The 11,874-nt window shown below is 48.6% G+C and overlaps 1 protein-coding gene across 4 annotated transcripts in view; it reads right to left on the minus strand.

The window, feature by feature from the left end:
• Positions 1–8,121: 8,121 nt before the first annotated feature.
• LOC120591555 (G-protein coupled receptor 183-like) overlaps positions 8,122–11,874 on the minus strand; it is a 5,205-nt gene continuing 1,452 nt past the window's right edge. For 3 of the 4 annotated variants that reach the window (XM_039849052.1, XM_039849053.1, XM_039849054.1), the window contains exons 2-3: positions 10,368–10,443; positions 8,122–10,163 (exon numbers count right to left, since the gene is read on the minus strand). In XM_039849052.1, the coding sequence (XP_039704986.1) occupies positions 9,074–10,163; positions 10,368–10,372 (1,095 nt within the window). In that variant the 5' untranslated portion in view covers positions 10,373–10,443 and the 3' untranslated portion in view covers positions 8,122–9,073. The remainder of the gene's footprint in view (positions 10,164–10,367; positions 10,444–11,874) is intronic. The other variant, XM_039849055.1, reaches the window with a different exon arrangement.

Here is an 11,874-nt window from a genome sequence, read left to right on the forward strand (position 1 = left end):
TTCATATTCATAAAGCTGCCAGAATCACAGAGGTCTTTTCAAAATAAGCCAGGTCTGCACCTCAGAGTGAGCAGGTGTGGTGGAGTGTTGCCTCCTCAGCTGGCAGGGGCCATGTTGTGTTTAAATCTGCACAAAGATGAATGTGGTGTCAATACTTGCTGTTGTCTTAAGGACCTGTTTAAATGGGGGAAAGCGAATTTATTCTGTTTAAGCAAAAAAGTCAAGCAAATCATTGGAAGAGCCAGTTCCCTGAGCAGAGCAGGCACACCAAGGCTAGCCCTCTCCTGACTGGGAAGAGACAGCCCAAAGTGAACGGAATGGCAGACAAACCCAAATATCGTCTCCCGGCCTATCTTATTTCTGATCGTTTGCATGAGGGACCATTTCAACAATCCATGAAATTTCTAAATTCAGAGCTCAAAACCACTCCAAAATGATAAAAACAAATTTGAGGATACAATCGTTTTGGGTCAGAAGAAGTAGATACGATAGGGGATTAATATCTTACATAGATGTTGTATGTACCGTTTTGTATTACGAAATATTCAATAAAAGTTGAAGTCCTCCAAAGATATCTCACATCCCCTCTTACGGGCTTGCAGACTTCTTCTGGAGGTTCAGAGCAGAGGTCCTGCTATGTCGGGAGCACCCTAGAGCCGCAGGCTGGCTGAATGTGACTGCAGCCCAGGAGCGTTGGAACCAGGGGTAGACACGCGCCTTGGGGAACTTCCCACACCAATCCCCTCGTTTTGCAGTGATGACATTTCTGGCTGAGGCCCTGCTGGGAACTGAGGGAGAGCACGGCACTGCCTCAGAACTTACCCATGGATGTCAGCGCTTTCCAGAAGATTCCCACATTGTCCTATGCCTTATGCCCCCTGACCAAAGCTGGTAGACATCCTCGAAGAGCACCAGACCCAGGCCGCCTCTAGACTGTCCTGTCTGGTCTGGGCTTGTGGTTTGGGTGGGAATTAATCCACTTCTGCCGTGATGTATGCTCCCAACCTAGCCACACAGGGCTCAGGGACCTCTTTAGGGAAAGACAGGGTGCAGATCTGCTGGGCTGAGGGCTGAGGCCCAAGGGAATGGATTTCTCCTGGGCCAGCACCTGACAGGGCAGGATGTGCATTTCAGAACAAGCCCTGGGCCTCTGGAGGACCCTCCCAGAACCAAGCTAAGCGATGCTCATGGGGAACCTGACGGGTAACCAGCGAGTCTCCTAATGCCAGTGTTTCTCTGATGGGTGTCTCTGTCCACCCAGGGCAGAAATAACCATAAACCTCTTATGGGCAAGGGCTGTGCCACCAGCTCTGCCCCAGCTTCCCTCAGGTGTCTGCCCAGGTGTCCAACGAGTGAGTGAGAGAGGAGTGAGTGAGTATGCAATAATAACAAAATACTTCTCTACCCTCTTAGGGAATGGCCACTATTTTAAATACAAATGGCACCTGCCAGAAGGTCTTTTGTCCTATGCTGAGGACTGGTAGTTAATTAAAAAGTTGGATAAAGTGCAGAATATCTATATCCCCCCCCCATATGTTAAGTATTTTAAGTTAAAACATATCAATGTAATTAATTCACCAATCTTCTGGTGTCAATGTGGCCAAGGCCTTTTTTAAAAAATTACAGTTGTACCGATTAAAAATTTGTCTTTCATAATCTACACCCATATTGCCTCATTTATGGGTTCCAGTTTAGATTTATTTGTTAAAGTTAGCTTGAGAACTCAGTGGAGTAATCAGAGTATATGTCATCCTGAATTTTTACATTTTTCTCTAATGCCTTATAATTGTTACACTCACACCTATTTTGACAAGCAGGTTTGCGTCTGTTAGCGCTTCACCTTTACTGAACTTTCCAAAACATTCGATTTATTTCCTATAAAAAACAACTCTTTCTTTTCACCTTTATACCTTATCAGTTTACATAATAATTAAGTTTAGTTATTTAATTTTGAAAACACCAGACAGGAAAAGCTTTGGGAACTACACAGCCATCTCTTGGTAAGCGCAGCACCCCACTTGTGGGGACAGAGGAACACGGGCTGGGGAGAGGTCACCGACCATGAGCAGGCTGTGTGCCGTGGGCGACCCTCAGACACGCACAGCTCCTGAGCTGGCAGAGTGGAGTGTGCAAAGGGAATGTCTATTGTACCTACAACCGTCAAGAATAGTGGAGAAAATCACTCAGATTGGGAGACTCACCAAAGAGGGGACCCAAAGGGCTGTGTTAAGAACATTGAAGGGCCTCTGTCTCTGACTCCTTATTCTGCTTCCTAGATGCCCCCAAACCTCACCGAGCTTGAGCGCATGAGTAACAGGGTGTCACTAGCTCCAGGGTCAAGGTCAGGGACAGGGTTTCTCACTCACCTTCCAGAACACGAGCCTCACCTCCCCGCTCCTGGCTCCCTTGCCTCACACAGTAAGTGCCAAGGACAGGCATCGACACATGGACAGGAAGGTTGACTTATTAGCCCCCGAGCCCGTATCCTTCTTCTTGCTCTCTCTGGCTCTGCCCTCCTTACCTTCCCTCCTCTTCTCATTTCTGTCTCCACTGTTGTATGGCTACTGGACTCCATACCTGCCACTGTGTTCCTAGATGAGAGAATGGATGCCAGCCAGAGGCCAAACTGGCAATCGAAGCCAGGCCGCCCACACCGAACAAAAAAAGAAAACCGCTAAAGATACTAAGATAGATACATGGCAAAGTCTATGAATTCATGGAAAACCAGGCTACACTTACTGGTCTTAACTGGTCTCATCCGCAGAAGTCACAGTCTCAAAGCTGAAAGGGCCGTCAGCGATCATCCTGACTAATGTCCTTCTTTCACACATAAGGCCAAGTTCTGGAGCCACCCGTGACTCACCAAGGCTACCTGGGGCCCAGCAGGCCTGGAACCCACATCTTGCGAGGTCTCCATCCAGGAGTCCCCGTCGGCCCCACTCATCAGCAGTGGGCTTACTTTGCAAAGTTGGAGGTAAGACGCAGAGCTCTCGAGCCCACACTTCCTGAGGAAGGTTCTTCTAGGTACGTGACCTCTCACCTCCTTCACCATTCTCGAACTGGCTGGTTTCACAAGCTCTGCCTGTGGAAAGGACTGCGGTTACCACTGGTCTTCTCAGTCACATCCCTGCACATACCAGAACTCTCCGTGAGTATAAAAGATGAGCACATGGATAAAGCAAGAGATAAGATTAACGGACTTCTGCAGAAGTACTTGACAGAGTAGGGCAGTCGAGCAAGCAGGGGAAAAATCAACTTTAGGCCATAAGATGGGCGGGGCTCTACATGAAAGCTGCTCGCTAAATCTGAGTTATCAGCTTGACCTAGAGAGAAAAAGCATGGCAAAGCTGTACTGTGTACATGCTAATGCAAGCATGGGACACTCTGGGGCACTGGGGCCCCCCTTACAGCCACAGCCCCAGCCCCTGGCTGGCCTTACAGCCAGGTGTCACCTGACCTTCTAATAGATTTGACTTCAGGCTCACTCTCCAGTGGAAACACTACACTCGCTTCAGATAGAACACATTTTTAGCTCTTGGAGGTGCCTAAGAAAATAAGTGGGAATAATAACATTCGCTATATTTTGGCTTCTAGTATTCTTTCAACAGGTGGTAGGAAGTGTGAAGTTTAAAAGAAGAGAGCAAAATCCATTCATTTTGCTTAAATTGTGCGGAAAGATTAAGAATGCTGTGTTAGTTTGCTGGAACTGCCATAACAAGGTACCATAGATGGGGTGACTTAGCAACAGAAATTTATTTCCTCACAGTGCTGGAGGCCGGAAGTCTGAGATCATGTGTCAGCAGGGCTGGTTTCTCCTGAGGCCTGTCCTTGGCTTGTAGATGGCCGCCTTCTCTCTGTGTCTTCAATGCTCTTGCATCTGTGTGTTCCTGTGTCCTATCAGATTATAGCCCACCCTGATGACCTCATCTTAAAAACTCCATCTCCAAATACAGTCCCATTTGGAAGTACTGGGGGTTAGGATGTCAACATATGAATTTTGGGGGGACACAATTCATCCCATAACAAATCCTCTGGGGATAGAAATAAGGAACTACTGAGGACAAAAAGACCCTCCACACTCCAGTCCACAGTGATGACGCTTGCTGGGGCAGAAAGGTGGTGGGTAACTAAGGCAGCCGTCACTTTCCAGTCCAGTTAGTTATACGAACACACTGGGGAGGCAGCCAGGTGTGTGGGATGATACAGGTTCTCCAGGCACAGCCCCTCGCTCTCCAGGCCCTGATCAGCTGTGTGACTCAGATATGTCAGTGGCCTTCCTGTGCAATGAGAAGACTTCCGGTCCAGCCCTGCTTACCTTATATGTCCTGCTCTATACTGGACACCTCCACATGTCTGTCTGTCCCAGGGGCACCCAAGCCACTCTCACCTCCAAACTCTATCTTATCCCATATTCTCTATCCTGCAGATGACACCACCATCAACCCAGTCATCCAACCCCAAACCTAGGAGTCTTCCAGACACTTCCCCTAAGCTCTTCTCCCATAGTCTGTCAATCTTCCCTTAACATTTAACACATTGTGTTGTCATTGATTGTAATCATATGTGTCACCTGCTGGTCTACATGATCCATGAGGTTTAGGGGCCATGTGTCCATTATTTGCACTGTGTCCCCAGAGCCTAGGATCATACATGATAAATGTTTGAATTAATAAAGAAATGAGTGTTGGAGATGAGTATTGGCCCAGAGGCAAAATTTTAAATTATGGGAGAAGCAAGGTGTCTGCAGCCTGCTCTTTCTCTTCAGGCCTCTTCCATCTCTCTGAACCTCCCCATCTTCAGGGCGCGTGGCCCTTTATACTTTCAGATTGGGCTGATGAGTGTTTACTGAGACTGAATTTCGGGAATGTGCTGCCTCAGTCAGTTTCTAGCACTTCACACCTCATGCGCAACACATCAGGCATCAGCAAACACACAATCATACACATGTGGAGGGCTCCTTGCTTTCCTGGGACAAGCCACCTCCCACTATCTGTCTCACCGAAGAGCTCCTAGAGGCAATAGAGCATACATCAGGGCTCATTGGAATCAAGCATTTTGGGCGCTGGAAATGCAGTGGACATTTGGCATCCAGGGGAACCAGAGCATCAAAGCCATTAGGGATTCATGTTGCCTGAGGTGAGATCTGACCAGCTTACCATAGTGTCGGGGGCCCTGAGGGTGGCACAGCCTATCCCTGAGCCTGACTGCCCACACATACCAGAGAAACTTCTCAGTCTCTATGCTTGTCTGTCCCATACGCAGTTTACTTGGCAAAATGAGAAAGAAAACTGTAGTGAAAGCTGGACAGTGGTTAACTTGTGGTGTGCGGTGGTGCCAAGGAAGTAACGATTCTCAGTGGAAACATCCTTTCTGGAGAAAGCCAAGAGCCCGTAGGAACATTTGAGTATCTATGAACTTGATTTATGAAACTCTCTGTTCTTCCCACTTAAAATGTCAAGTGATTAAAATTCTTAGAAGTTATCACTAGACCCTTCACCTGCTGGTGGAATCCCCCGGACACCTCCACTTGTGGTGCACCCTTTGTCCACCCCCAGGTAATCAGACTTGGGGACCTCATTCCAGACCCACAGGGCTGTCCTGGGCCCTTAGACCCTCCTCTGGACTAAACTCCCACATGGAGGGAAAGGAGACCCTTCAAGTGGGTCACTCTGGCACTTCCATCTCGATATAGAGTAATCTTGATAGGACCTGAAAAACAATCCATGACAGTTAAACTTTCTTTTAACCAGCTAGTGTTTAAAGCAGACTCCTCTTTCTCCTTCTTCCAAGCCTCCCCCTCACAGTGGGGCTCTGAGGTGGTGTGGGGGCTTGGAGCTGGGGAGGGGTCAGGGATGGGCTGAGACTCAGAGAAGAGTGTCTGGGAAGAGGGGTGTTTAGAAATAGGTGGATGTTATGCGTTGGATTTTGTCTCCTAAAAAGATAAGATGAAATCCTAACCCCCAGGACCTGTGAATATGACCCGAATTGGAAACAGGGTCTTTGCAGGTGTAATGAAGTTAGGATAAGGTCCTTAGGGTGGGCCTACTCCAAGATGACTGGTGTCCTTATAAAAAGAGGAAAATACCATGTGAAGACAGAGACGCACAGGGAGAACTCCACGTGAAGATGAAGGCAGAGAACCAGGTGATGCTTCGATAAGCTTAGGAATATCAAAAATTGCCAACAAACCACCAGAAGCTGGGGAGAGGTCTGGAGCAGCTCTCAGCAGCTCTACTCACACCTTGATTTCGGACTTTTAGTCTCCAGAACTGTGAGAAAATAAGTCATTGTTTTAAGCCACACAGTTTATAGTACTTTGTTACAACAACCCTCACAAAAAATACCGCAGGCAAGAGAGTCAAGTGCATCTGAGGATGGCCAGTGGCTCTGAAACTTGAGCATGCAACAGAGTTACCGGGAGGGCTTGTTCAGACAGTGCTGGGCCCCACCCCAGAGTGGCTGGTTCGACAGGTCTGGAGTGTCACCCAGGAATATGCATCTCTTACAGGTCCCCAGGTGGTGCTGATGCTGCTGGTCTGGGAACCACATTTTGAGAACCTCTGCTCTAGGAGACAGGGTGTGGCCTGGGCATTGGAACCTTCTAGCCTCAGTAATCAAGAAATGTACATCCCTGCTGATATGAGCTGTGCCAGCCCACTTAGAAAACTCCAGTAGCACAATCAGTTTTCATTTTAAATGATTTCTTCAGTTTTAAATGTTTTATACATGTGTTGACTCACAAACTCCCACAATCACCCCATGTGGTAGATATAGTCCCTATTTTGACAGACAAGGAAAATGAGGCTCAGGTGGGGGTGTGAATCCTCAGCAGGACTTCCTCCTGACTCCCCAGCTCAGGATTCCACGCTCAGATCCTGGCCATGGGGCATCCCTGGCTGGTTCACCTCTCAGAACTTAGATTTCCCTCATCCTTGTAAATCACATCCATCATGGCCTTGTCGGGGAAGAAAACTGGAAAAGAAAGCCATTCCCATTCATGGGCGGCCAGAGCTGCAAACCAAACGTGCATCACGGCTCTGCTCCCTCTCCCCAACCATTGTTACCACTTCCTGCCGGATCTCATGATCTGGGTCCTCTTTCCTGATCCTCTTTTGTTCCCAAATGCCCTTTGGATATGACTTCCTCCTTCCGGCATCCACCTGCTAGTAGCAAACCGGGCCCTACACGGGTTTGGGCTAAGAAGCCTGGAGTGCAGTGTAGACAGGTTATGAGAAACATTTGAGAGGATGAGCAAGGATTTGTAGCATCCAGAGTCAGATAGGTATCAGCAGCCCAGCTTGCTGAGGAGCCTCCTGGTTCTGGAAGTAGCTCTTGTTGTCACACATCGTCACAGGGCAGGCTGACAGGCCCCTTCTTCCTCTTCCATGTCCTTTAACAAGTGCTGGCTTAATGCAAACTGGATGGGAGAGTGAGTTTTTAACCCAGGCCAGGTGTGGACACAAACTGCTGGGCACCTATGAGATTCACTCAGAGAGGCCAATGACATAGAGTGCAGAGATAGATCTTTCAGCCGAGGTTCCACACCTTGAATTCCAAATTCTCTAAGCCCTTGAACCCCCAGCCTCGCAGGCTGGAAGCATCTCCACTGTGGGTGCTGGCCATCACATCCCCAGGACTAGTGTTCAGTGCCGGGACCTGTGTGGCCACAGAGGCCCATGGCCATGTGTCTGTAGGTAACCCTGGAGCTAGGGACAGGGGCAGAATGGAGGAAAAGCATGCCCAGGACTTTGACATGAGCCCCTGAGGGCTTTTTGTGGCATGCAACACATCAAACTGCATGAGAGGAATTATCCACATCCACTCAAGCCAGCAAGAACGGACTGAGCACTGACCCTCATTACAGGTGTAATGAGAGCTGTTATGCAAGGGGCAGAGAGAAGGAGGCTCAGTGCAGGCATTTCTCAGGAACTTATAGTCTAGGTACCACCTGGGACAGTCCCCTCTCAAGGGAGCATAGTGTAAAGCTCTACTAGGAAGAGAGTCAAGTGCCAAAAATGTAGTCAGAAATTGCAAGATGCACGAAGCAGATCGTTGGGCACAGAAGGGCATCATGGCGGGGCAGGGAAGGGAGAACTTCACGGATGGCCCCATCAGAGGCTTGAGGGGCAGGGAGAGAGAGAGAAGAATGAGGGGCTGCCCAGGGTGGGGAAAGGTCACTGTGGCTACGAGCAGGGAGGACTGGGGCTCATGCAGCCAAGACAGACATCATCACGCTGGCACTGGTGCTCCCCACACTCTGGCAGGGAGGTGTGTGTTTTATTTTACAAAAGGCAAAATCGCCCAAGTTGAAATGCTCTGTACATTGCTTTGAACTCAAGAAGGTGCCACAAAAGGTTTGTTTTGAGCTAATGTAAACAACACTTAAGTGGATAAGCACTTTCTGACATAACACAAAACCAATGAAAAACCGGAGCCCGTTCTTTCTTCCTTTCCCCCATATGGTCCCCAATTACACAGGTGATGTGGGAATGCTTTCTCATTGCGCATGATTCCAACTCCTCAAACAAAAGTTAACACAAAGTCCTTTCATCATCTCTCCTACTCCCCAACCCAGAGGACTCTCAGTCAATAACTTGGTGACCACGTTTTCTGATTTTTCAGGGAAACCTTGTCATTTTCATAAATGTCAACTCTAAGCTTTTACCAATTTTGGTTTAAAAGGTGGAGTATTTTGCTCTTTACCAATTTTGCCTCCCCAATTTTGAAACATAAATCTAAATTACTGATCTAGTACTCAGCCAACGATTCTTTTGGTGGTGTCTAAATTTACTGTGAAAATACTCTTCTCCCAGAAGAAACGGCACATACCCCTGCAGAGATGCAGGAGCTTCGTTGTTATTTATTACGATGCATCAGAGGTGGATTCATCATGAATCTAATGAAGTTCAAGCTTTAGGGCCCCTCGCTTACCATCCCACACTCTATATCTAGCTTTGTATTTATGATTTTATATTCTTTTTCTTAAAGATCCCTCCCTCCCCCAAAATTGTATTAATTTCAGGCCCCCAACCCGAGACCCCTCCCTGGATACAGTTTCAAAGCCAATGACCCATTAGACTTTATTCTCCTCTAAGGGTAGGGAGCCTCCAATCTGGTCGATATTGTCTGTTTCTGAGGAAGCTCTTCCCAGGGAGGAGGAAGAGGAGGATGCTGGTGCTCTGAGTTTTAAAATGCTGAGGAGCCATTTCCTGTAATGTGTAGATGCAAAGAAGTAAATGATGGGGTCAATGCCACAGTTCATGTTCATAAGGGACACGGTAAGCTGAAGGGACACTTCAAAAGCCCTCTGCTCAGGGCAGGATGGCAGGTAGAGCATTTGTCTCACCATGAACTGGATGATGTTGAGATGGTAGGGGCTGAAGCACACAACCACAGCAACCAGCACCGTCAGAGTGAGCGCGCAGGCCCTCCGGTGGTGCCCTTTCTCACTCGTCAGGGGGTTGCCCTGGGCCGTGCCGCACAGCTTCAAGGTGATCTTCATGTAACAAAATAGCATGATCCCCACGGGGCCACAGAAGCTTATAACGCAGGCCACTAGGACAATGGGGGGCAGCCAGAAGACCTCCTTGACACTGACGTACTCCATGCAGGTGACCTTGCCTGCCACAGGCTTGCTCATGGACATCGACAGCAAGGGCACCGTCTGCAGAGCCGCCAGGGCCCAGACAGCCACGCAGACGAGCCTTGCTCGGCTGGCACTGCGGAGCCGGGGGCCCTGTTGGGTGCAGACCACAGCCAGGTAACGGTCCACACTCACGCACGTCATAAGGTAGATGCCCCCATAGGTGTTCACGTAGAATATAAATGCTGTCAGCCTGCAGAGCCCTTCGCCAAAAGGCCAGCTGAAGTCCAGCATGTAATAGGTGATCTTCCCAGGCAGGGCCAGTGTGAACAGTAGATCAGACACTGCTAGGTGGACCAAGTAGACACATGTTGAGTTGATCTTCTTGCCCTTTTGACAGGCAAGGCAAAGGGCGAGGATGTTTCCCAGGGCGCTGAAGATGAAGAGGACTGTGTAGAACAGAGAGAGCATCACGCTGGCCGCCCGGGGTGGGTGGTGAGGAAGGCAGAAGCTGGCGTTGTGAGAGATGCTGCTTGGGTCAGCTGTGCTGGAAGTCATGTCATGGAGGTCCTTGGGGAGACTTAATAAACAAACAAACAAACAAAACAATATTGAATCAGTGGAGTTATGCCTCTAGTTAGCAATAATTAATAATTTGCTGAGGCGACATGCACATGAAAAACACATCTCTTTTTAAAAACTTTTTGTTGAAGTGTAACATACTGTTCCAGCTGCTACTGCTGTGTAACAAATTACCCCCAAAATTTAGCAGCTTAAAACATACCTCATTATGCTCACAGCTTTTGGGCAGGACACAGTGGGAATGGCTTCTCTCCGCTCCTCAGTATTAGCGGCCTCAGCTGGAAAGAGTCAACAGCTAAGGGTGACTCAGTGGCAGAGCTGAAGCTATTGGAGATGACTTCACTCTAATGTGTGGCAGCTAATGCTGGCTTTCAGCCAGAGTTTTGGCTAAGACGATCACCTAAAGCATGGGCACACAGGCTCCTCATGAGACACGGGCTTCCTCACAGCATGGCGGCCTAAAGGTAATTAGGTTTCTCACACAGAAGCTTGAGGCTCCGAAAGAAAGTGTCTTATTAACTGGGACAAAAGCTCCGTGTATTAAAATGTCTCGTATTTTCTGTATTCTGATACACTGACATCTTGCTGCCTTGCTGACCCTGGAGGGACTGCCCCTCCCTGGGTTAGCCCATTCCTTGAGTGTGCTTTTCAAATGCAATCCAACCAATCCAGAGCCACACCCCAACCACCTCGTTATTTGGCTTTCACATTATCTTTCTTCCTTAATCACCCCAAACCCAAGGTCCACACTTCCAGGGGCAGCCCTGTTTCCAGAGCCCGCTGAAATTATTCACACTAACCAATCCTAAGCCTGTTTACCCTGCCTTGCCTGTTCTTTTCCTCAGAAACCACAATAGAGGCTTTGCTCTTATTTCCAACCCTCTCATTCTGTGCCCTGGTGCTTCCTGTGTGGCCCCCTGTGATGTGGTGTGCCCCTTCTTCTTGGGGTCCATGTGTAACTGTCTTTTTCAATGGCAATCGTCTCCTGATCTGTTGGCCTTACTGAACCTCAAATTTTCAATTAATACACTGTATTTTAGAACACTGAATCACCTCTTCTAACCTAGCCTTGGAAGAGTTACATCATCACTCCAACCACCCTCTATCGGTTACAAGTGAGACACAAGCCCACCCAAAATCAAGAGAAAGGGACATATAGCCCCCTCCTCTTGATAAGAGGAATGTCGAAGAATTTGCAGCCATTTAAAACCTACAACAAATACACGCGAAAAGTACACAAGTTATAAAAGTACAGCTTGACGATTTTCACAATATACACATACGATTAGCACCCAGATTAGCAAATTCACCTCACCAGCCCCCCAGAAGCTCTCCTTTGTCCCCTCACCCTCTACCTCGACTCAAGGGTAACCGCTACCCTAACTGCTAAGATCACAGCTCAGACTCTGACCTCAGTGCCTCAGGAAGGATTGACACCGATACTCTGAGCCCAGAGATTTCAGTCTGCTCAGAGACTTTGGAGAAACTGCCTGGCCCGCTGCCGCTCTGGGAAAGACAGGGGCCTGGGGAGGGGCTGCTCCTCCACTCACCCTGTGCCTTCCAGGTGTCCCCGGGGCTCCCCTGTATCGCCCCCTATTTCTCTCTCTCACACACACAGACATACACACTTTCGCATACTTGTACTCACACATGCTTTCACGCACACCCTTGTGGAGGTGTGACCTGGCACCCCAGAGTGGGCAGGCTGA

The sequence above is a fragment of the Pteropus medius genome, unplaced genomic scaffold (genome assembly GCF_902729225.1).
Source record: "Pteropus medius unplaced genomic scaffold, Ma_sr-lr_union100, whole genome shotgun sequence".
Lineage (NCBI taxonomy): Eukaryota > Metazoa > Chordata > Mammalia > Chiroptera > Pteropodidae > Pteropus > Pteropus medius.